Source organism: Podarcis melisellensis (genome assembly GCF_964234715.1).
Source record: "Podarcis melisellensis genome assembly, chromosome: 15".
Lineage (NCBI taxonomy): Eukaryota > Metazoa > Chordata > Lepidosauria > Squamata > Lacertidae > Podarcis > Podarcis melisellensis.
The window spans coordinates 41327701-41353034 of NC_138532.1; the positions used below are offsets into that span (position 1 = coordinate 41327701).

The 25334-nt window shown below is 49.4% G+C and overlaps 1 protein-coding gene and 1 long non-coding RNA gene across 3 annotated transcripts; one reads left to right on the plus strand and one right to left on the minus strand.

The window, feature by feature from the left end:
* Positions 1 to 860: 860 nt before the first annotated feature.
* On the minus strand, positions 861 to 6117 carry LOC309358055. Its single transcript, XR_014163315.1, has 2 exons — positions 6009 to 6117; positions 861 to 1739 (listed from the first exon to the last, which is right to left on the minus strand). It is a non-coding gene; the product is annotated as an uncharacterized lncRNA (long non-coding RNA).
* Positions 6118 to 6763: 646 nt separating this feature from the next.
* TLCD3A (TLC domain containing 3A) lies at positions 6764 to 23536 on the plus strand. Of its 2 annotated transcripts, none has more exons than XM_081890681.1 (5): positions 6764 to 6942; positions 15588 to 15671; positions 19351 to 19564; positions 21430 to 21525; positions 22492 to 23488. In XM_081890681.1, exons 1-5 carry the CDS (start codon positions 6821 to 6823, stop codon positions 22762 to 22764), a joined length of 789 nt encoding a protein of 262 aa, XP_081746807.1. In that variant the 5' UTR covers positions 6764 to 6820; the 3' UTR covers positions 22765 to 23488. The 2 variants fall into 2 exon arrangements, with proteins under 2 accessions (XP_081746807.1, XP_081746806.1); XM_081890680.1 differs by lacking the exon at positions 6764 to 6942 and adding an exon at positions 14606 to 15061 and having other exon boundaries at positions 15540 to 15671; positions 22492 to 23536.
* The last annotated feature ends 1798 nt before the right edge of the window (positions 23537 to 25334 follow it).

Consider the following 25334-nt stretch of genomic DNA (forward strand, 5'->3'; position numbering starts at 1 on the left):
AACAGTTTCAGGTTAAGAACGGACCTCCGGAACGAATTAAGTACTTAACCCGATGTACCACTGTATTCCTGCAAAGGTTTCTTTTAGGGGGTGGGTGGGAGTCGGGTATCTGGCTTATCATATATTTAGACCAGGGATATGGAAGCTGTGGCCTTCCAACTCCCATCAGCCCAGCCAATGGTCAGGGGTGATGGGAAATGTAGCCCGACTGCAGGTTCTCTCCCCCCCCAAAAAAAAACCTCAGCAAAAAAATGCACATTTTTTAGTGATCAGTGTTTCTTAAAAAGCCACTGCAGAGAACAAATTCCACCAAGCTGTGCTGGCTGAGCCTGATGGGAGATGTAGTGCAAAACATCCTGAGGGCACCCAGTTGGGAATGGCTGGCATCTATGTGCCACTTAAGCCCTTTTTATATTCCTTATTCTGTTTGATTTCGGGGCCCCCCCCCCCAGCCTGTGGACGCATTCAAAGGACCTGTTCAAACAAGCTCAAGTTGCTAGACCTCAACATGCAGGAGTCCTCTCTTGTCCCTATCCCAGTGAGACCAAAGAGACAGTCACTTGTGAAATGAACTGGAGTGTTTGTGTAGCTGATGAGGACGCCTAGTGAAAGCTAGTAGAAGAATTACCATAGCTCCACTCCAACACAGGAAGATAGCCTTAAGCTGAGTAAGACTATTGGTCCATGTAGCTCAGTACTGTTAACACTGACTGGCAGAAGTTCTCTGGGTTATCAGATGGGATATTCACCCCCCCCTCCAACAGACTTGGTGGAGGCTGGCGCTCATAGGCTTTGTAGTCCAAAATATCTGGAAGGCGTCGGGTTGCGTAAGGCCTGCTCTAGGGCAAGATCTGATTACGTTTCCCCTAAAGATTACATTTAATGGGTGCATTGTTGCAGCGTGGCGCTTTGCAAACAAGGAGACAGCAAGTCTCTGCCCCAAGGGGCATACAATTTAGAAACTGAGCAGTGGGCGGAAAGGGAAAACGGGAGATAAACGGAGGACGTGTAGGTGATTCTGCCTGAACACACGAACTTCCCACCAACTGCCAAGGTGGATTCTGAGCTGCGACCTGCAGGCTGGCATCAGGCGTTTGACAAAGCTTGATGCGTGGACGGCTGTTTTATTTAACAGGAGGGCAGAACCTAGTGCTTACATGACGTGATCATGAGGTTGGTCAGGTTTCCTCACCCGGGACTCATTGTTACCTTGCCAGGCTGGTATGTGTAGCTTGGCAAATCAGTGTTTCTCAACCCCTCTGATTGGGTGGGTTGCAATAGGTATCATAGCTACGAGCACTTAAGACCTATTTCATTATACATTGGTACCTCAGGTTACAGACGCTTCAGGTTACATACGCTTCAGGTTACAGACTCCGCTAACCCAGAAATAGTACCTCGGGTTAAAAACTTTGCTTCAGGATGAGAACAGAAATCGTGCGGCGGCAGCGGGAGGCCCCGTTAGCTAAAGTGATGCTTCAGGTTAAGAACAGTTTCAAGTTAAGAACGGACTTAAGTACTTAACCCGAGGTCCCACTGTATTTTGATTCTGGACAATACTTCAGGGGGGTTGCGGGATGCTTGCAAGGCAGCAAGGCCCAGAGATCCAGCATTACTCACAGCACTGGAACGACTTTTTCTCTCCATGGGTGTGGATCCAGGGCAGGAATCAGCTGAGCTGGCAAAGGATGGCAGAGGTGGATGCCAGCTCTGCCCACAGTCACTCTCTCTCACTCCACCTGGCGTAACTGAAATGTAATTTGTAAGCTCATTGGGGCAGGGACCTATGAGGTGACAGCTGCAGCCCAATTAAATTCATTTCAACTGATTACGCTTGCCTATGTGTGGAAACAACATTCCTGGAGGCAGAATTATGGGTGGTGCTCAAGAGTAAGCTTTGCTCAAGAGTAAGCACATTGAAAGGAATGACCCCTCAGGAAAGTCAGACTCATTGAAGTCAATGGGTCTAATTTTGCCATTGTCATTATTTGAAGTGGGTCTGCTTTTGATTAAAAAAAAACATAGTTGACTGCCAACCTATATTTTCTTCGGCTGTTCATGCACCTCACATTTAAAGCACATTTCACCACCACCACCAAAGTGTACTGGGAACTGTTTTTCGTGTTGGGATTTGTAGCTCTGTAAGGGGTAAAATACAGTATTATTGGAGGGGGGTGTGTGCAGCTTTAAATATTTGGAGTGTGTACAATGTATCTGCCTTGGATTAAAATTTGTATTTAATCTATGGAACTGTCTTCATATATGGACTTGTTTTTAAGTGTCTCTATACAGAGAATTTGATATACATTAAAAAAAATAATGAATGGAATTGCGTTTAATTGGGGTTTTTTTGCATATGAAACTGCAATTTAATAGCAATTGTGAGATTGCTGTGAGATATGTTCGTGAGAAGCAATTAACACAGTCAGGTACATAAAGGAATAATTTTACAAAAAGAATACAACAGGCGGGTGTTTAGAAGTCTAAGTGATGCCAGTTTTCTCTTGCCCATGCCAGGCCTCGCTGGCATCAGCACAGTGCATCAAAACACAGTGGTGTCGTCCAGAGATGGGGAACAGCCAGACCTGTCTTGCCACTTCTAGATTCTGAAGCAGGCATTTCTCAGCAGAGGGAACACAAGGCTTTCGTGATTGGCACACCCACAACGGTTGTCCAGCCGTGTTTACACTACACAGGAGCTCATGACTGCGTTTTATAAAAACGGCTGGCCTCGTAAAAAGCCGGCCTTTGGCAAGAGTTTGATCCCTCAAATAACGCTTTGAAAGAGGTGAGCAGAGAAGAGGTTTAAAAATGGGTTGCCATATTGACCAAGAAGGGACGTGGGTGGTGCTGTGGGTTAAACCAATCAGCCGATCAAAAGGTCGGTGGTTTGAATCCCCGCGACGGGGTGAGCTCCTGTTGCTCGGTCCAAGCTCCTGCCCACCTAGCAGTTCTAAAGCACGTCAAAGTGCAGATAAATAGGTACCGCTTTGGCGGGAAGGTAAACGGCGTTTCCGTGTGCTGCTCTGGTTCGCCAGAAGCGGCTTAGTCATGCTGGCCACATGACCCGGAAGCTGTACACCAGCTCCCTTGGCCACTAAAGAGAGATGAGCGCTGCAACCCCAGAGTCGGCCATGACTGGACCTAATGGTCAGGGGTCCCTTTACCTTTATTGACTAAGAACAGGGGTCAGCAAACTTTTTCAGCAGAGGGCCGGTCCCCTGTCCCTCAGACCTTGTGGGGGGCCGGACTGTACTTTGGAAAAATATATATGAATTCCTATGCCCTGTTGTAAACAAAAAATTGCCCTTTTCCCTTATGGGGTATCCAAGAGCCCGTATAGAGTCCTTACGTAGGTTCCCTATTGGTAGGAGAGAGTAACAGAGGCCAACCAGAGAATATTGCGAAGCAAAGCAGCTAGTAAGCCTGATCTTTACTGATCTGTTGCAACAGGGTGCTCCCCTCACCCACAGGAAAGGAGGAGGACCCAGAAAAATGGTGCGCAAGGCCTTATAAAGACTTTTGAAATTGCCACCCTGTAGATCAAGACCACCCCCAGAAACATCATAAATACATCACAGAAGGGGTGTAGCCTAAGACCACCCCTCAGATACATCACACCTACATCACAGAAAAGGCGGCCTAAACAGAAATTTGAATGTTGTTTTTCTCCTGTCCTTGTTTATCTCCTGTCTGGCAGGTTACTTGATTGGATTGCCTGGGGAGCCTGGCCAGTCTTGTAATGATGAATATTTAGTTCCTGGGCCAGGTCACAGGCTCACACCCTGTTCATATCTTAAATGTGCCCTTAAGACAAGATTTGTGAAGGAAAAGACAATGGGAGGTTTCCCACTTTGACCTTGCAGAGAAAACATTTGCTTAGTTTAGGAATCAAAATGGTTCCAGGTCGGTCTTCCTGTGCTGATCTATGTATGTGCTCGGTTGGTGCGCTTATGAACATGACCATATATCTAAGACCATAAAATTCCTATCACAGCCCCACAAATAACCCAGAGATGCATTTTAAATAAAAGCACACGTTCTACTCATGTAAAAACAAGCTGATTCCCGGACCATCCATGGTCTGGATTTAGAAGGCGATTGGGCCAGATCCGGCCCCTGGGCCTTAGTTTGCCTACCCATAATTAAGAAGTACATGTTCATGGTTCTAAGCCTTTGTCATTAGAGGTGTTTGTAGCAGAGGTTTAAATTTTGACGCTAAGATGACAGGAAAACCCTGGAAAGCCCGCTGGAATCTTGCAAAAGGCAAACGACGAAGGGAGAAGTGTAATCTTATTTGTCCAATCTCTCACCCTTGCTTCATCCTGCTGTGGTTTCTGGTGAAATGACTGCCATGGACCAGCAAAACACAAAAAAATAAGACAGTATATATGCAGGTCTGGCTGTTTGGATATCTGAACCTGCAGTGTGTTTGGGTATTGATTTGGATAAGAGAATTTTTGTATAGCGATAGCAAGACCTGTGCCTATCGTTCAGTCCTCCTGAAGCATAGAGTTTTATATTCCAGCATTCCCTTTTCTAGGCTACACTCTATGACCTCTGGCACAGCAGGCAGCCTTTCGACTCCCCATCCCTTCTAATCCACATTTTGCAAGATCTGTAGGTGGTTTTGAGATCCAAATCAAACTTGACAGCTTACCCGCCTTCGGCTTCCTCCTCAACAGTTTTAAATATTAACTGGGGCCATTTCCACCCTAGCCCTAAGAAGGGAGATATCACAAGCAACTCCTTTTCAGGGGTCAGAAGAGCAGCAGTTATAAAGGATCGGAGTAGGATCAGGAAAGCTGTGAAGCTCAGTGGGTGGTCCTGGGCCCTTTCTGGAATATGGCAACCCTGGGGGATAGTACAGTGGTACCTCTGGTAACATACTTATGTTGTAAACAAAAATTGCTTGATCTGTTGCAACAGGGTGCTCCCCTCACCCGCAGGAGAGGAGGAGGACCCAGAAAAATGGCGCGCAAGGCCTTATCAAGACTTTTGAAATTGCCACCCTGTAGATCAAGACCACCCCCAGAAACATCACACCTACATCACAGAAGGGGTGTAGCCTAAGACCACCCCTCAGATACATCACAGAAAGCCTGGCCAGTCTTTTGTAGTGATAAATGCTTAGTTCCTGGGCCAGGTCACAGGCTCACAGCCTATTCATATTTTAAATGTGCCCTTAAGACAGGATTTGTGAGGAAAGAAGCAATGGGGGAGTTTCCCACTTTGACCTTGCAGGGAAAAGATTTGGTCAGTTTAGGAATCAAAATGGTTCCAGGTCGGTCTTCCTGTGCTGATCTATGTACGTGCTTGGTTGGTACACTTATGAACATTACCATATATCTAAAACCTCAAAATTCCTATCACACTTAATTCGTTCCGGAGGTCCGTCCTTAACCTGAAGCACCACTTTAGCCAATGGGGCCTCCTGCTGCCACCGCGCCGCTGCTGCGCGATTTCTGTTCTCATCCTGAATCAAAGTTATTAACCCAAGGTACTATTGCTGGGTTAGCGGAGTCTGTAACCTGAAGCGTCTGTAACCACTGTACAGTACAGCCTTCCGGATGCTCCTTAGGCCACGCCCCCTTTCCAGTAGGCCACGCCCCCACCAGCCACGCTTCATGCCCTCCTCTGGCGCTTTTGCCCGACTGGGATTTGTCGCTAAAAGGTGCTTATGTCTCTTTCTTGCCCGGATGGAGAATGGACGATGGAGAGGGCTGTGCGTAGAGAACTTTGCTTTGCTGAAATGCAGTCACATCCAACACCCCACCCCCTTTTGCCCCTAGCCACACCCACCATTGTCCTGGCCCGCCCCCGCCAACATGAGGGAATGCTGCCCTCGGGCTGGAAAAAGCTCCCCTTTCCTGTAATTTTTTTCTTCTTTTAAGTGCATCTTAGCCATCCTTGTTTTAAAAAACGAAACTAAAACACGCCAGGTTAGAGGGAGGATCTTGTTGCGGGGGGTGGATTCATTTAAAAATAAACGAAATAAGCCTACAAACCTGTTTGCCCAACACCAGAGGCGTCTCTTCCTTGTTATGCACCAAATAACACTGCGATCTATCCCAACACCCACCCGGTACACCCTCTTTCCTGGAAACTATCCAGCGGGGGAAATGCACCGAGTGTTAGCGACAGGGGTGGAACCCTCGGAAGTCTCGGCGGCCGCTGCCCACGCGGTTCGGAGCGCGCCGTCAACGTTCCGTGAACTCTACGGCCCCGCCCACTCCTGGGGAGCGGGGCAACTTCTTCAAAGCTCCGTGGAACGTTGGAACGTTTCGCGCGGCGGGGTTTGGAACGTTGAGGCCGCCGAGCGTTCCATCGCGCGGAACGTTCAGGCAGCCACCGTTCCATCCCGCGGAACGTTCAGGCAGCCGGCGTTCCATCAGTTCGGGGCGGCGGCGGCAACCGATCTTGCAAAGAGTTCAGCCCCGAGGGGGCGGGAGATTTATTTAATTTATTTATTTCGAGGGGACGGACGACACAGGATCCTCCTCCTCCTCCTCGACTTCCCTGCACCCCACATTGACGCTCCTACCGGCTCAGGGGGAGGGAAGGGCCGGCCGCTGCAAAAGGCGGCCCACCGCCCGCCCCTTCCATCACTCTCTCACTATCTCTCCCGCCCGACGACGACGGCGGCGGCAGCTCCACCTCCTCTTTCGCCGCCGCCGCCGCCGCCCGGCCTGCTGTTGACAAACACGGCGTTCGAGGCGGGCGTCCCGTTGGCGAGCGCCTCTTCTGTCTCCGGAGCAGATCCCCGGAGCGCCTGGGCGGCCGGCAGCCGGGGAAGGGCTCGCGGGGAGCCGGGGAAGGGATGTGGCAGACGCTGGCCCTCGGAGCTCTCTTCTTCCCGGGGCTTTTCGCAGTCTCCGTCCGCAGCCTGCGCTGGCTGGCGCCGGCATGGAGCCTCAAGGACCGGATCGTCCTCAGCGGCAGGTACCGGCTGGCACCGAGGTGGGGAAGAGAGGGAGGGAGACCGACGGGAAGCCAGAGGTGCGGGGAGGGGGGAGAGGCGGAGGAAAAGGGAAGGCATTCCACCCGGATCCTGTTATGCAACCGGATGGAGTTGAATGAAAAGCCGGCGCAAAGTTCTTGCAGGCGCGGGAAGCCGGGTCGGATCCGGCGTAAGCCCGACTCAGAGTAGACCCGCCGGCCTCAACAAGCCTCACACTGCGATCTATTAACTTCCATGTGTGTAGCCCTCGGATTGGATGCTACCCCTAGACGGCGGGTCTTTGTCCCTTTCTCCCTCTCCCTCCCCAGGCTGGAGGGATCCAGCTCTCCGTGGCCGGGATCGAGGGAGAGCGGGCAGCTGGCGCGAACTTTCAGAAACCTCTTCTCCCTCCAGGCTTGGCTGCCTGTTGCTTAGAAGAGCAAAGCCGGCTGCTTACGAGCCGCACAGGGCTCCTCGGCGGGCGGGCGGGCTTTGGGAAAAGGCAAACGTGGCCAGTTCGACCCCTTAACAATACAGAAGGATCCCATATAGCGGGTTCGGGGGACGTTGGAGGCCCCCCCGATGTTGTTGGACTCCCTAACCATTGGCCCTGCTGTCTGCTTGGAGTTGCAATCCAACAGCATCTGAAGAGCACCAGGTTCCTCAGTCCGGGTATATCGGTTGCAAATGCAATTGCTCTAGTTTTGCTTTTTTGTCTCTTCTGTTTAGGGGATCCAGAGGGGCTTGCAGGGGGGGGGAGGGAAGAGGACCCCTTAAGGCCCATGGGAGGAAGGGGAGTCTCTCCCTGCCTCCCTAAGAACAGCAACACTGGTTTAAGGGCAGGGCAAAGGCTTTCAACAGGAGTTTAAGGGCAGGGCAGCGATAAGGCAGGGACATTCCTGTCCAGATGAAGGAGAAGATTGCCAGGCAGGCAAGAGACTATCTCTATCCTTAGGGAGCCAGAGGGAATGGCTCCTGTTGCTTAGCAACACAGCATCTGCTTTGCATGCGGAAGGTCTCAAGTTCAACCCCCAGCATCTCTGGGTAGGGCTGCCTGAAACTCTGGAGAGCTGCTGCCAGTCAGTGCAGTCAATACTGAGCTTGCATGCAGAAGGCTGCAGGTTCATTCACCAATAGCATCTCCTGCCAGGGCTGGGAAAGGCTCCCTGTCTGAAATCCCAGGGAGCTGCTGCAAGTCAGTGCATGGGGTAGGGCCCCCTGAAACTCTATAGAGAGGGGCTGCCAGTCAGTGCATGCAATACTGAGTCAAATTTACAGGTGGTTTTGCTCTGTAGAAGGCTGCATATGCCAAGCGAGTGAATCTCTTCATGGCACATTTTCTTCTTTTAAAAAAAATATTCATATACAGTGGTACCTCGGGTTACATATGCTTCAGGATACATATGCTTCAGGTTACAGACTCTGCTAACCCAGAAATAGTGCTTCAGGTTAAGAACTTTGCTTCAGGATGAGAACAGAAATCATGCGGCGGCAGCGGGAGGCCCCATTAGCTAAAGTGGTGCTTCAGGTTAAGAACAGTTTCGGGTTAAGAACAGACCTCTGGAACAAATTAAGTACTTAACCCGAGGTACCACTGTAATATAATTGCAATTTAGGAACCAGAGGGGGAGGACCTGTGTTTGTGCAAATTCAGCCATCGGAGTCATAGGAAAGATGGCAGGAAGTTTTAGCTATGGGATACTCAATATGTTACGTGGGGGAAGTTGGGAACAGCTCTGTCTCCTGAAAAGTTGGGATGGAAATGTCTTCAAGGAACAGGACAAGAGAGGCAAGATCGTTTTGAAGCCAGATCCCCAAAGAAAAGCTTATGTTTATTGGTAGGACAGACATTTCATGGAGTTGGGACCCCAGTGGTCATCTAGTCCAACCCCCTACCATCTAGTCCTGGAATTTCAACTAAAGCATCTGTGGCAGATGGTCTCTGCTTAGGGAGTCCGTTCCACTGTCAAACAGCTCCTGCTGTCAGAAAATTCTTCCTAATGTTTAGTCGGAATCTCCTTTCTTGAAACTTGAAGCCGTTGGTTTGAGTCCTACTTTCCAGAACAGGAGAAAACAGGCTTGATCCATCTGACAGCCCTTGAGATATTTGAAGATGGCTACCATCTCTCCTCTCGGTTTCCTCTTTTCCAAGCTAAACAGACCCACCTCATCAGGCTTGGTCTCCACACCCCATGATAATCTTTGTCTCCCTCCTCTGCACACATTCCAGCTTGTCAATATCCTTCTTAAATTGGGGCGCCCAGAACAGGGCACAGTCTTCCAGGTGTGGTCTGAACCAAGGCAGAATAGAGCGGTACTATTCCTTCCCTTCCAGGTGGCACTGTGGGTTAAACCACAGAGCCTAGGACTTGCTGATCAGAAGGTCAGCGGTTCAAATCCCCACAACTGGGTGAGCTCCCGTTACTCGGTCCCTGCTCCTGCCCACCCAGCAGTTCGAAAGCACATCAAAGTGCAAGTAGATAAATAGGTACCACTCTGGCGGGAAGGTAAACGGCGTTTCTGTGCGCTGCTCTGGTTCGCCAGAAGCGGCTTAGTCCTGCTGGCCACATGACCCGGAAGCTGTACGCCGGCTCCCTCGGCCAATAAAGCGAGATGAGCGCCGCAACCCCAGAGTCGGCCACTCCAGGGTCCCTTTACCTTTATTCCTTTCCTTCATCTGGACACTAGACTTCTGTTGATGCAGCCAAGAATAGCGTTTGCTTTTTTTGCTGCAGAAAAAAGCGCACAGAAACTTCTGCAGCATCACACAATGGATCATGTCCAGCTTGTGATCCACTAAAGACCCCTTAGATCCTTTTCACATGTCCTACTGGCAAGCCAGGTGTCCCCCTACCTTATATTTGTTCAGCTGCTTCTTCCTGCCTAAGTGTCCCTTATTGAAATCCATGTTAGTTTCGGCCCAGTTCTCCAGTCTGCAGAGGTAATCTGGAATCCCAATTCTGTCTTCTGCTACCCTTCCCAGCTTGGTGTCATCTGCAAATTGGATTCCACTCTCTCTCCACCGTCCTAGTTGGGGACAAAAGGAGAGTCGCTTGCGAAATGGGTTTGGGTGTTTATTTTGCTGCAGAGGAGGCTACGAGTTCGCAGGAACAGTGCCATGACCCTCACGATTACACAAGAACACAGTCTTCCGCGCAGTCAGGCTGTTGGTTTCACCCTCCTCCGTATTACTGACGCTCGCTGCTGCTGGCTCTCCAGGATTCCCTGGCAGGGAGCGTTACCCAACCCTTTCTGGAGATGCCGGGGGTTGGAGCCAGGATCTTCTGCATGCCAAGCAGATGCTCTGCCACTATGGACAAGTTACAGGGAAGCAGGCAGAGGGCCTTCTCGGTGGTGGCGCCTGTCCTGTGGAACACCCTCCCACCAGATGTCAAAGAGAACAACAACTACCAGGCTTTTATAAGGCATCTGAAGGCAGCGCTGTTTAGGGAAGCTTTTAATGTTTGATGCATTGCTGTATTTTAATATTTTGTTGGAAGCCGCCCAGAGTGGCTGGGGAAGCCGAGCCAGATGGGCGGGGTATAAATAATAAATTATTATTATTATGGACACAGTACTTTGGCGAAGTCTCTACCCCAATGCTCCAATTTCCCCTTGGGAGGTTGTGGCCTCTCCTTCTTTGGAGGTTTTTAAGCAGAAGTTGGATGGCCGCCATAACAACAACAACAACAACTAATAATAATAATAATAATAATAATAATAATAATAATTTATTTATACCCCGCCCATCTGGCTGGGCCTCCCCAGCCACTCTGGGCGGCTTCCATAGAAACCAAAAATACAGTAAAATATCACACGTTAAAAACTTCCCTGAACAGGGCTGCCTTAATATGTCTTATAAATGTCAGATAGTTGTTTATCGCTTTGACATCTGCTGGAAGGGCATTCCACAGGGCGGGCGCCACTACCGAGAAGGCCCTCTGCCTGGTTCCCTGTAGCTTTGCTTCTCGCCATGAGGGAACCGCCAGAAGGCCCTCGGTGCTGGACCTCAGCGTCCGGGCAGAATGATGGGGGTGGAGACGCTCCTTCAGGTATACTGGACCCGAGGCCGTTTAGGGCTTTAAAGGTCAGCACCAACACTTTGAATTGTGCTCGGAAACGTACTGGGAGCCAGTACAGTATTATTATTATTATTATTATTATTATTATTATTATTATTATTATTATTATTTATACCCTGCCCATCAGGCTGGGTTTCCCCAGCCACTCTGGGCAGCTTGCAACAAAATAATAAAAATACAATAAAACATCAAACATTAAAATCTTCCCTAAAACTGCTTTAGCTGAGATTCTTGCATTGCAGGGGCTTGGAATGTGTGACTTGATTCTATCTAGCTCAGTATTCTCCATGCTAGATGTGGGGTGCCCTCCAGGCCCCTCTGCCTGGCTCTGGGATGTCTACCTACGCCACACACCCTATTTTTTACCTGGCTATCAGGTGTCTTTGACCACGCCTACCGCCTGGAGAGCGGAGGTGTGTGTAATATTTATATGCATTGCTCCGCCCACTTTTGCTTCTGGCCCTGCCCACCAGTGGAACATGGCTCCCGGAAGCTTGCTTAGAAGGGAATGTGGACCTCGTGGCTGAAAAGCCTTCCCCGCCCCTGGACACAAGCTATTGTCCTGGCTGAATTGACCCTCTTGGATCGTTGGAGACCATTCAGTGAATTTCAAGGTGGCGGGATTTGAATGCAGGCCTCGCGTGCTTGACCCCAACACACTAAGCACAGCATCACGCTAGTCTCTTACTGGGGTGTGGAATGGTTACCCCACACACACACACACACTGGAGGACTTCAGATTTAGAGGCGGTTGCAACTGACTGGTCAGTCCTGATGGCTGTTGCCTCACTTAGAAGTGCATCGTTCCTCATCTCTGAAAAGAAAACCCTTTGAAGATTCAGCTCAGGACTGGTCTGGGAGGGGAGAATTCCTGTGTATTCATCACAAACCTCCCACCCAACTGTTGAAAGCAGAGCTTCCCAAATCGAATCATAGGCTGCGTGCTTGAGACGCACAATGCTCTTTAAACATCAAAAGGCTTTCAACACTCGACTCCTACATCCATTTAACAGACTGTGTCCAAGATCATAGGCTCCTCTCCCCAAAAGGAACACACCAACCTCTCTGTGTTGTCCCAGGATGCTAATTTGGGAGTGCTTCTGGATTGGGAGACAGGAATCCTGGAGCAGGGATTCGTGCAGGGGTGCAACGGGCAGCCTCATCCTAGGCCAGGCAATTCCCTGACGTTTGGAGTGAGAGAGAAGCAGTCACAGCAGGTTCAGAGGTGAGTCCGAACTTGCAGAAGAGAAGAACAGGGACTCGGCGTTGTGTTTTAAAGTAGATTTCCCAACTACACAAATGCCCCATCACACACCCGATGATAATTTTCAAAACAGTCATTACAGACAAAAGCATCCTTTGCTCCTGGCTTAACATCCTGTATCAGTGGCAGCTTCTCCTTAGGGATCAGTGGTTTTTTGTGTCTGACTGCACACTAAAAAATAAATCCCAGGGTATCACCCAGAGATGCACCAGGCAGCCTCCTGTGCAAAATCGCAGTTTGGCCTTAGATGACAATTTGTTTCTGATCTGGGAATGCACTTCTTGATTTTGAGCGAGGAGAGCCTGGAGCAGCAACCCCAGCAGAGTTGCAGCAGGGAACCTCCTCAGAAGACCCAGGCGGTTCCCTTGTTTCCACGTCTAGAGCGGGTTGATCAATCCATTCACGCCAGACACAGAGATTTGGTTGAGTTACCAGCATCCTGGCAAGAAACGGAATTATGACGACGCGTTTCTCTCTCCCTCTTGCATAACAACATGAGAACAGGATGGATCGGTGTGGGGAAAGTAGGTAGAGAAAAGCTTTCCTTGCCTCTCGTAACATTCGAACCCGTGGCCGGCCAATGGAGCTGAAGGTCGGGAGATTCAGGGCAGATAAAAGAAAGCCATGGTGGCAATGTTCTTCCTCCACAGCCAGGTGCAGTCTACCTCTGAATACCAGTTGCTGGGAATCGCAAACTCTCATTGCTGTGGTTCTCAAATCCTGCTTCGTGGCTTTGCTTGGGGACATCGTGTTGGCCACTGTCAGAACAGGATACTTGGCAGCCAGCCTCCCTTTGCCTTCTCCCTCCCCCCCCCCAAATTTTTAAAATTCATTTTATAACGCAACTAAGACAGCATCTTAAAAAGCAGAGACATCACCTTGCCAACAAAGGTCCGTATAGTTCAAGCTATGGTTTTCCCAGTAGTGATGTATGGAAGTGAGAGCTGGATCATAAAGAAGGCTGATCGCCGAAAAATTGATGCTTTTGAATTATGGTGCTGGAGGAGACCCTTGAGAGTCCCATGGACTGCAAGAAGATCCAACTGATCCATTCTGAAGGAAATCAGCCCTGAGTGCTCACTGGAAGGACAGATCCTGACGCTGAGGCTCCAATACTTTGGCCACCTCATGAGAAGAGAAGACTCCCTGGAAAAGACCCTGATGTTGGGAAAGATGGAGGGCACAAGGAGAAGGGGACGACAGAGGGCAAGATGGTTGGACATTGTTCTTGAAGCTACCAGCATGAGTTTGACCAAACTGTGGGAGGCAGTGGAAGACAGGAGGGCCTGGCATGCTCTGGTCCAGGGGGTCACAAAGAGGCGGACACGACTAAATGACTAAACAAAAACAACTAAAGAACACAAACAGAAAAACAAACAATACAAACAAATTCCTGTCTTATCCTTTTTTCTAAACATTGTTAAGTGAGCTTCCCCAAGTCCCCTCTATCTTATTTTCATTTTACTTCATCTTTAGCAGTTTACATATATCATAATTTCTAGCTATTTTTAAAATCACACTTACTTTTACCATAAAAATCTTCACATATTATCCCTTACAAATAATACTGTTTTAAAATACACTGTCTTCTACTTTTAACCCTACAGCCTATATCCACTTCCAGAGGTATTCTAAGATTTAAATATTAACATATTTTTTTCAAATATTCTTTAAACTTCTTCCAATCTTCTTCCACTGTCTCTTCTCTCTGGTCTCGGAGTCTCCCGGTCAGTTCGGCAAGTTCCATATAGTCCATCATCTTCATCTGCCGTTCTTCGATAGTTGGTAAATCTTGTTTCTTCCAATTCTTCGCTAGTAATATTCTCGCAGCTGTTGTGGCATACAGAAAAAAAGTAACAATCTTTTTGGAGGATTTCACCCCCCCCCCACTATACCAAGTCAAAAGGCTTCTGATTTCAACACTTTTTTCAGTTCATTATAAATCCTTTCCCAGAAGTCTTTTACCTTGGGGCACGTCCACCACATGTGGTAAAAGGTTCCTTACATTTCCAGCATTTATTATCATGAGTATGATACATTTTTGCTCCTTTTGCCTTCTTCTGGTGGGGAGAATGCCCCCCCCCACTTGCCCCAATGAATCACCCTCCACTCCTTTGGATAATAGACAATTCGTGATTTTCACCCTTTCTGCACATTTCTCGCCCCCTGCTAATTCGCACCCAACACTTCCCTTTTTTAACATTTCAATGTCCAGGAAATCCTTGGAGGTATTTGGGGAAGACAGACGCCCCGTGGCCCACTAGTAAAAGCCCCCCCACCATTCAAAATACCCTGGAGGTTGGCCATTATATCTCTTCTCCCACAAGTCTCCCAGCAGGACTGAGACGCAAACTGATGACTCAACGGAAGGCCAAGCTCAACCAACGACAGACCCTGCCGGAGAACCAATGTATAAATACGAGAAAGGGAAACCACTGTTTATTGACTCAACGGTATTTACTTTGTCTCTCGGGACGTGGTGACCGTGCCAATTTCAGTTTGAATTTCAGCCTTTCCCCCGCCCCACCCCAAAGTCCAAATGATAAGCTGCCAATCAGGAAGTCGCAGAATCCTGGAATTGTAGAAATGGGTCACAAAAACATCTCTCTGTCCACTTTCTTCACCCTCATTTTAGGCACCCCCTAAGTTCTAGGATCCTGCAGGTCTATCTCCAGGGAACCTGCAGTCAGCCGTCCAGATGCTGTTAGACTCCAATTCCCATCAGCCCCTGCTGGCCAAGTCCATGGTCAGGAGAATGATGGGAGTCCAGCTACAGTGTACAGTGGTACCTTGGGTTAAGTACTTAATTCGTTCCGGAGGTCCGTTCTTAACCTGAAACTGTTCTAAACCTGAACCACCACTTTAGCTAATGGGGCCTCCTGCTGCAGCCGCACAATTTCTGTTCTCATCCTGAAGCAAAGTTCTTAACCTGAAGCACTATTTCTGGGTTAGCGGAGTCTGTAACCTGAAGTGTATGTAACCTGAAGCGTATGTAACCCGAGGTACCACTGTACTGATAGTCTGCTTTAGAGTATGAGACAAGTCAAGGAATCACTGAGAGAGTGATAACAGTTTCAGGTTAAGAACGGACTTTCAGAATGAATTAAGTTCTTAACTTGAGGTACCACTTTAGCTAATGGGGCTTCCCGTTGCTGCTGCGCAATTTCTGTTCTCATCCTGAAGCAAAGTTCTTAACCCGAGGTACTATTTCTGGGTTAGCGGAGTCTGTAACCTGGAGAGTCTGTAACCCGAGGTACCACTGTAGAAACATTTCCCTCGTTGACCATTGTTTTCTCCATAGGCTGGTGTCGTCTGTCCAGGCCATGATGGCCACTCTTTCCGGGATCATTGTCATCTTCAGCTGCGAGGACGTCGTGCACGACAGGTAATTAAAGAGAGGCTTGTAAACTGAAGCCAGGTGTGCAGATTTTCATCTGCCCTTATCAGAGGACTTTCACCTGCCAGAGATAAGGATGCTTGGACTGCAGGCTCTTCCTCCTGAACAAATCGCAGAGAGGCTTGCTTCCGAATAAAGGTGTGTGGTCTTGAGATCAAGCAGCCCTTGCTGCTGGGTTTGACGTATTTCACGGAATCATACCATGGATGGGGTCCCAGGGATCATCTAGTCCAACCCGCATCCAGATTGGAATTAGGGTATGTTTGTGATGGGGAGAGGGTCCTAGTTTAGCAGAAGGAGCCAGGTTCAACCTCCATTGCCAGGTAGGACAGCTTGAGACTGCCTGCCTGAAATCCTGGGCAGCTGCTGCCAGCCAGTGCAGACAATACTAAGTCCGATGGACCCCATGGTCTGACTCTACAAAGGCAGCTTCCTTTGTTGCTGAGACCCGGATCCAGTCCTGGAGTGCAGGTTCTCTGACTCAGATGCCCCTGAGTTGCAGGAAGCTCTTGGAGGCTGGCACTGCTCCTCATAGGATCTCCATTCTAGATCAATACTGCCTACACTGGCTGGTAGCAGCTCTCTGGGGTTTCAGGCAGGGGTTCAGTGTAGATAACTGCCCTGGACTGGCTAGAATCAGAGGAGTACTGTGTCCAGTTCTGGGCACTACAGTTCAAGAAGGACACTGACAAACTGGAACGTGTCCAGAGGAGGGCAACCAAAATGGTCAAAGGCCTGGAAACGATGCCTTATGAGGAACGGCTAAGGGAGCTGGGCATGTTTAGCCTGGAGAAGAGGAGGTTAAGGGGTGATATGATAGCCATGTTCAAATATATAAAAGTATGTCACATAGAGGAGGGAGAAAGGTTGTTTTCTGCTGCTCCAGAGAAGCGGACACGGAGCAATGGATCCAAACTACAAGAAAGAAGATTCCACCTAAACATTAGGAAGAACTTCCTGACAGTAAGAGCTGTTCGACAGTGGAATTTGCTGCCAAGGAGTGTGGTGGAGTCTCCTTTTTTGGAGGTCTTTAAGCAGAGGCTTGACAACCATATGTCAGGAGTGCTCTGATGGTGTTTCCTGCTTGGCAGGGGGTTGGACTCGATGGCCCTTGTGGTCTCTTCCAACTCTATGATTCTATGATTCTATGAATGATGGGAGGAACCAGCTATGGGAACCACTAAGGCAGGCATCCCCCAACTCGGTCCTCCAGATGTTTTGGGACTACAACTCCTACCATCCCTAGCTAACAGGACCAGTGGTCAGGGATGATGGGAATTGTAGTCCCAAAACATCTGGAGGGCCGGAGTTTGGGGGTGCCTGCACTAAGGGAAGAAGGCTCAGAGCCTGGAGGTTGGTGGTGTGACAGTGATGAGTGATCAGAGGGAGAAGACTAGGAAGAGGAAGGGCTGGAAGCTGAAGAGGTAATAGACCTTAGTGAGCTGGTAGAGTCTGTGACAGAGAGAAGTGCAGAAACAGAGGCAGAAGCTAAAACGGGAGTGGGATGCAGGAGGCTAAGAGCCAGAGATGGCTGGTGAAGAGTCATGGGTGTCTCGCCCTCTTTCTGCAACAAGCGCCCCTCCACACTTCGCTCCCAGAACCAGAAGAGGCATGAAAAGGGCAGAGGAGAGATTGGGGACGCATAGGTGCAGTCTCCGAATAATGATAATAATAATAATTTATTATTTCTATCCTTCCAATCTGGCTGGGTTTCCCCAGCCACTCTGCGCGGCTCCCAACAACAGGGCTGCCTTCAGATGTCTTCTAAAAGTCAGATAGTTGTTTATTTCCTTGACATCTGATGGGAGGGCGTTCCACAGGGCAGGTGCCACCACCGAGAAGGCCCTCTGCCTGGTTCCCTGTAACTTGGCTTCTCACAGGGAGGGAACTGCCAGAAGGCCCTTGGTGCTGGACCTCAGTGTCCAGGCTGAACGACAGGGGTGGAGATGCTCCTTCAGGTCTACTGGGCTGTTTAGGGCTTTAAAGGTCAGCACTAACACTTTGAATTGTGCTCGGAAACATACTGGGAGCCAATGTAGGTCCGGTGTTATATGGTCTCCCAGTCACCACTCCCAGCCACTGAGTCACGATTGCTAGGAAAAAACCCTGGAGAGGAAGGGACTTAGACGGCTGTGGGGAGGTGGGGACCCTCAATCTGCAATAATAATAATAATAATAATAATAATAATAATAATAATAATAATAATAATTATTATTATTATTATTATTATTTATTATTTATACCCTGCCCATCTGGCTGACTTTCCCCAGCCACTCTGGGCGGCTCCCAATCGAGTGTTAAAAACAACACAGCATTAAATATTAAAAACTTCCCTAAATAGCTTCATGGTGGCAGGACCTTCTGGAAATGAGTTGCTGTGTTTATTAAGCCTGACACCCTTGTGCAGATTGTGGTTTGGCTAATAAAGAGTCAACTCCAACTTGCTCAGTGTGATTTATAGCTGGCTCGCTCCAGACAACAACAGCCACAGCATCTCACACAGCCGGTTGTCAGTGGTGATGGGAGTTGGAGTCCAACATGAGGGTCACAGATCTGCCCCCCTCCTCCAAACCTTCACTCTGTTCTCCCCCACCCAGCCAGATTAACATATTTCCACTGGCTCATATTGTCTCCAAACTTCCTTTCATTTTCTCCTCCCTTCTTGGAAATATCTATTGCAAACTTCTGGGAGCAGAGACCTGAACTCAGTTGCTCAACTTTAAATTGCATGCACACCGTGTGCACCAATGGCACTCCGCCACTTTAAAATATAAGAAATAAAAATCACGAGGACTAGGAATGCTTCTCTTTTGCCGGAGAGACTGCTGGATATGAGTTAGTTTCTAAAGGGGTTGCGTATTGAGTTGGCTGAACTCATCCCGAGTGCAAAACACTGTCCCAGAAAAATAGGGGGAAATGTCACCACTTTTGCAACAGGCAATTTTGACAAGGCAGGCGTTGCATCATTAACTGCAAGGGAAGCTTTGCAGAACAAATTGCATCAAGGCACCAAAACAAGAAAGTCCATCTCTCCACCCTTGAAGACCTGAAGCTGCAGATTCCACCGTTTAAAATAAAAAACAGCTTTGTGGAGGGAGGTGAGCCCTTTTAGTGGATATTAACCAGGATACCACACAGTGCTTCCTTGTGTGGAGGCAGTCTGAATGCAAGAACAATGCCACCCACACCCCCAAGACAGCACCTGCCTGCAGCCTTGCAATCTTAGACACGACACAAGAGGAAAAAGGGATGGGGAGGGAAGAGGAGTGAAAGCAAACTCGTGAACCAATTCTTAAAATGCAGTGGTAATTCTTATGACAGCCAGGTGGAATGGAAACATTTGCGGGGGGGGGGGGGAGCTTTTGCCAAATGTTGAATCTAAAACTTCAACCCGTGGTATCTGACTGAGTCCTACTCACAGTAGACCCATTGAGAACAAGGAACCCGGGTTCTCGATGTCCCTTAATTTCAGTGGGTCTGCTGCACACAGGACTAGCATTGGCACAACCTGAAGTTTAAACCTATTATTATTATTCTTGGGACTCGTGTTTCAAATTCGAAACGAGGCATGTGAAATTAGGGATTTCCAGGTCCTTGGCCCTCGGTCCGTGATGCCCTCAAATGCCCACCCTTAACCCACCGCGCTTCCTTCTCTTCCCCAAACAGGCACTGGATTGCGCGTGAGTACATGTGGGTTGTGGCCTCCTACATGGCCTACGACATCTACGTCATGTACCTCTGCCATTGGCACAAGTGCGAGGAGAAAGGGGAGGCGCACCCGAAGCATTCTCTGGCCAGCGTCAAGAGCTTCCTGCAGAGAGAAAGGCTGATGGTCACTCACCACCTTTTCATCCTCATCGTCCTCACGCCAGTGGCTACAGTGAGAGCACTTCCGTTTTCTTAAGGAGTTTGGCGTGTTCTGGGTGTTAATAATAATAATAACAACAATAATAACAATAATAATAATAATAATAATAATAATAATAATAATAATAATAATAATAATTTATTTATACCCCGCCCATCTGGCTGGGTTTCCCCAGCCACTCTGGGCAGCTTCCAACAAAATGCTAAAATACAATAATCTATTAAACATTAAAAGCTTCCCTAAACAGGGCTGCCTTCAGATGTCTTCTAAAAGTCAGATAGTTGTTTATTTCCTTGACATCTGGTGGGACGGTGTTCCACAGGCGGGTGCCACTACCGAGAAGGCCCTCTGCCTGGTTCCCTGTAACTTGGCTTCTCGCAATGAGGGAACTGCGAGAAGGCCATCGGCGCTGGACCTCAGTGTCTGGGTAGAACAATGGGGGTGGAGACGCTCCTTCAGGTCTACTGGGCCTTTGAGGCCGTTTAGGGCTTTAAAGGTCAGGACCAACACTTTGAATTGTGCTCAGAAACGTACCTGTGGGCGCTCTGCCATGCTTGCTGAGAGATGCCCACCTGCGCAGGCACAAGTGTGGAAACTTCCCAGAAAGTGTCTGTAATCACCATGATTAACTAGCAGCCTTGATCTCTGATACAAAACTGAAAGCTTTGGCCCGCCATCTTGATTTAAGAAAAAATCTCAGAGCGGTTTAAAAAAAGTAAAGGACACCTGACAGTTAAGACCAGTCGTGAACGACTCTGAGGTTGCGGCGCTCATCCCGGTTTACTGGCTGAGGGAGCCGATGCTTGTCCACAGACAGTTTTTCCGGGTCATTTGGCCAGCACCGCACATTAAATCAATAAAACATAAATAATACTATCTGAAGAAAGTCAAATACAGTGGTACTTCTGGTTACGAACTGAATCCCTTCCAGAGGTCCGTTCGTAACCAGAAACCGTTCTTATCCTGAGGCGCGCTTTCGCTAATGGCACTTCCTGCTGCGCATGCATGCCTCCGGCGCATGATTCCCACTCGCATCCGAGGGCAAAGTTCACAACCAGGAGCAGCTACCTCCGGGTTAGCAGAGCTCAGAACCCAAAGCGTGCGTAACCAGAAACGTTCATAAACAGAGGTACCACTGTGTAGAGTATACAGTCAAAGCAACATAAAACTAAAATATCTTAAAGATTTCAAAATAAAACAATACAAAGGAGGTCAACTACAGAATACAGTGGTACCTCGGGTTAAGAACTTAATTCGTTCTGGAGGTCTGTTCTTAACCTGAAACTGTTCTTAACCTGAAGCACCACTTTAGCCAATGGGGCCTCCTGCTGCTGCCGCGCCGCCGGAGCACGATTTCTGTTCTCATCTTGAAGCAAAGTTCTTAATCCGAGGTACTATTTCTGGGTTAGCGGAGTCTGTAACCTGAAGCGTCTGTAACCCGATGTACCACTGTACATATTTAACATAGTAGGCCAGGTGGAAAGGGCCTTGCAGGGAGCGGCCTTCACACCTCACAGCCGGGGGATGTTCCTCTGGCCTCATGAGGAGCCTCTACTTTATATTATCCAAGCATAGAAGGGCTCCTTGATTCAGGAACCATCATGCAAAATTCTGTTTGAAACAGCATCCCAGGAATAGCAAAAGCCTGTTCCTTGATTTCAGGAAGTGTGATGCAAAATATGGCTGTGATATCATCAGAGCTGTCCATGCAGGCCCCGGAAGGCTGCCCAGAAGGGAATTTGGCCCTCAGACTGAAAAGCATTCCCTACTGCTCCTCACCAACGCCAGAAAGAGCTGCTTAGGGCTGCTGGGTTGCAAGCCGCTTGCACACACAGACACACAAATCCTGAAATTCTCTCCCCTGCTTTCGTCCACAGCACTTCAGAGGTGAGCTGGGAGACTTCTTCGTCGGCTGCATCTACACGGCTGAGCTGAGCACCCCCTTTGTATCGTTGGGCAAGATCCTGTTGCAGGTAAAACCGCAACCCCAGGCTTTCTCAGGGGTCCGATACCCGTTTCTTCTACTCCCTGGTTAAAAGCAGAGATGTGCTTTGCTCTGAGGCTCAGGCAGTTGTGTTTCTGATGGCAAAAGACACAATTTCCTGCCATCGCAATCGCCTGCCTTCGTTTCTCCACAAGCCACTGGTTGTTTTTTTTAAATGAAAAACAAAAGCAGTGCAATCATGCAGAGAAGCAACAGGCACCCCCCCCCCCCCCGAGAGAGATGCTAAATGCACTGTACCAGTGACTCAGAAGCATATTGCAAATGCACAACTGAGTTGTCCTACACAAAGGAGGAGGATGTTGCTGGAAATATGGTGTGTGGTTTTATAATTTGTTGGAAGCCACCCAGAGTGGCTGGGGCGACCCAGTCAGATGAGGATTATTAATACAGTGGTACCACTGTATTAACCTGATGTACCACTTTAGCTAATGGGGCCTCTCGCTGCCGCTGCACCGCCGGAGCACGATTTCTGCTCTCATCCTGAAGCAAAGTTCTTAACCTATTTCTGGGTTAGCAGAGTCTGTAACCTGAAGCGTCTGTAACCTGAAGCATCTGTAACCCAAGGTACCACTATAATAATTTCCACAGCTCTAGGGTATTCTGGTTGTTGTTGTTTAAATACAGTGGTACCTTGGGTTAAGTACTTATTCGTTCCAGAGGTCTGTTCTTAACCTGAAACTGTTCTTAAACTGAGGTACTGCTTTAGCTAATGGGGCCTCCCGCTGCTGGAGCACGATTTCTGTTCTCATCCTGAAGCAAAGTTCTTAACCTGAGGTAATATTTCTGGGTTAGCGGAGTCTGTAACCTGAAGCGTCTGTAACCTGAGGTACCACTGTAATAGTTTCCACAGCTCTAGGGTTTTCTGGTTGTTGTTGTTGTTGTTGTTTAGATAGCTGTATATAACTGTTTTCACCTCCCGCTTTCTCTTCCCCAGCTGAAAATGCAGGATTCGGCCTTGCACAAAGTCAACGGCGTTCTCATCCTGGTGACCTTCTTCCTCTGCCGCATTGTCCTCTTCCCCTTCATGTACTGGGCCTACGGCCGCCAGGCCGGCCTCCCCATCTACAAAGTGCCTTTCCACATCCCCCTCCACTGCAATGTGGCCAACGCCCTGCTCATCGCCCCTCAGCTCTACTGGTTCGCCCTCATCTGCCGCAAGGCCCTGCGGCTGTACAGAGCCCCGCCGGCCCCAGACCGAGCCCGATAATGGCGGCCTGAGACCTGCTCCCTGTCGGCTGGGTCCTGCCCGTCCCGACCTTCTGCGCCAGCCTCTGGGGAGAGATCTCTCAGTCAGGACGCCGTGGGCTTTGCCCAGGAGTGACAGGCAAACGACCTCTGCAGCTGGCCCCTGGGTGAAATCCGGTTGCCATACGGTGCCAGCAAGGCCGGGTTGCTTTTTGTTCTGTTCTGTTCTGAGGAGTCCACTGCCAGAAGATTGCTGCTGGATCCGGCCACCCACACACCTCGCCCATCACCCCGTTCTCACGTTCGCACCCGCCAAGGTGCTCAAAATGGGCCGGGACTGCTGGAAGCTGCTTCCAGTTTGCAGGATGGGGGCAGCGTGCCAGGATCCGGCCCCCTGCCAGCGCTGGCCTCTCTTGGGACAAAAGGGTGGGCAGAAAAGGAGGCACTGGGTACGCCGGCTGTAGGTTCCTCGGTGGCTTCGGTGAAATCGAGGGTTTATTGCTTCTCAAGTCGTGCTCGGAATAGGAGCAAGAAAATGACCCCCCCCCCATTATACTGCTGAAGTGAAGAAGGCCGGTGGGGGGGCAGATAACCCAGAGTACATTTTCCGCAGGGGAGGACTGTGAACTGTTTCGCCCCAGGACTCGAATCGTAGGCTTGGGACCCAAGTGCCGGTTTGGCAAAATCAAGCTGTCTTTTCACCCACTCCCTGAGCTGTAAAAATGAGGAGGGTATGGATTCTATGCTGGGGAAGAAAATGGGGCATTGGGCAGCCTGGTCATCATATTTTTTTGGGGGGGGGATGACCAGGCAGTGGGAGGTTGGTGCGGGGATCGCCCCCTCTCGTGACCTGGTCTCGGGGCCAAATCAAATGTGTTGGTGTTTCTTTGTCCTGCCTGTAAGATGAGTATTTTTGTCGAGACCCTGCAGGGGTCGGCCCAAAATCTCTGCACCAGCAGTGCCAGCGCCACACAGGGGTAAAGCTTCCTCACGCAATTCGCACCCGGCTCCACGTTGACGGTGGCCCTCTGTTTGGAACACAAGAAGTCTGTCGCAGGTGGAGCTTGGGTCCAACCCAGGGGTAGTTTGGCTGGTAGAGCATGAGACTCTTAATCTCAGAGTCGGGGGTTCAAGCCCAGCCCCACCTTGGGCAAAAGAAATCCTGCATTGCACATGGTTCGACTAGATGACCCTTGTTGTCCCTTCCAGCTCGACAATTCTATGAAAAGCCATGGCCTGCCAGATGGGGCTGGACTACAACTCCCATCATTCCCCTGGCCATTGACCACGCTGGCTTCTGGGAGTTGGAGTCCAGCAGCATTTGGTTCCCCCATCACTGGTGCAATCCATTTTCCTACAGGGGTGTGTCCCCCCCCCCCATCACTTCTTGTGCCCATTTTCTTTCTGGTCAAGCTGAGGGGGAGTCTCTAGACCCTGGCACAGCTTGGCCAAGAAGTAGCTGGTCTTTTCTCTACCTCCTTGCTTATGTCTGATCTTTCCGGAACTCCTTTGCAAGTACCACGTTATAGCAGCCTTCGGATTGATGCGGCTATAACATCTCCTTAAGCCAGCGTGGTGTAGTGGTTAAGAGCAGTGGACTTGTAATCTGGGGAACCGGGTTCGCTTCCCCGCTCCTCCACATGCAGCTGCTGGGTGACCTTGGGCCAGTCACACTTCTCTGAAGTCTCTCAGCCCCACTCACCTCACAGAGTGTTTGTTGTGGGGGAGGAAGGGAAAGGAGAATGTTAGCCGCTTTGAGACTCCTTCGGGTAGTGATAAAGTGGGATATCAAATCCAAACTCCTCCTCTTCTTAACAAACCGGCGTCTCTGAGATTGTGGTGCTCTCCAGAGGTCCCCGAACTTCAGAAGCGCCTTTCACTTCACCAGAAGTGGCTTTTTACTGCCAACAGTGTTGGGACACCACAGCCAGCCTGCCTAGCAGCCAGCGATAAGCTTCATTCTCCACAATTGTGCCTCATCCCATTTTAAAGACAACCAATATGGCGGCCCTCACGACAACTTAGGGGAGCGAATTCCGTAGCGGTGCTGGGCAAAGTTCTTTCCGCTCAGTTTTCCAGCTCTCAACTTCATTAGACGTCCCCACTGGATTCTAGTGCAGTGGTTTACCTCAGTTGTCGAACGTAATCCATTCCGGAAGACCGTTCGACTTCCGAAATGTTTGACAACCGAGGCGCAAAGGGCAGTCTGCAATATCAGGGGAGAAAATTGAGGTGGGGGGGACTCCCTGGAAGCCATTCGATTTCCAAAAAGCATTTGAAAACGGAAACAATTCTGGGTTTTCGACGAAAGCCACAACATTCAGCTTCTAAGACGCTCGAAAACCGAGATACCACTGTATTTGGGAGGTTTTCTTCCTCGTAGCTACTGTTCTCCACACTGTGCATTGTGGAGAACAGAAGATGGGGAGGTTATCTTCTCTACCTCATATAACCCTCCTTTTTTACTTCCTAAACTAAACCCTCACCCCCAAATGCTGTCGCTTTTCCTCGCTGTGGAGTCCCTCAGAAACCTCAAATCTCTTCCCACAGTCCTTTTCAGAGATGATGGGAACTATTGTCTGTCGACAGCCC

What these genes read in the sequence shown, in the direction of transcription:
- TLCD3A (XM_081890680.1), top strand. Translation starts at nt 14,985, where the DNA reads ATGCTGTTAGACTCCAATTCCCATCAGCCCCTGCTGGCCAAGTCCATG. An exon ending in ATGATGGGAGTCCAGCTACA is followed by an intron (nt 15,062 to 15,539) that starts GTGTACAGTGGT and finishes CTGTAACCCGAG; the next exon opens with GTACCACTGTAGAAACATTT. An exon ending in TCCTCACGCCAGTGGCTACA is followed by an intron (nt 19,565 to 21,429) that starts GTGAGAGCACTT and finishes TTTCGTCCACAG; the next exon opens with CACTTCAGAGGTGAGCTGGG.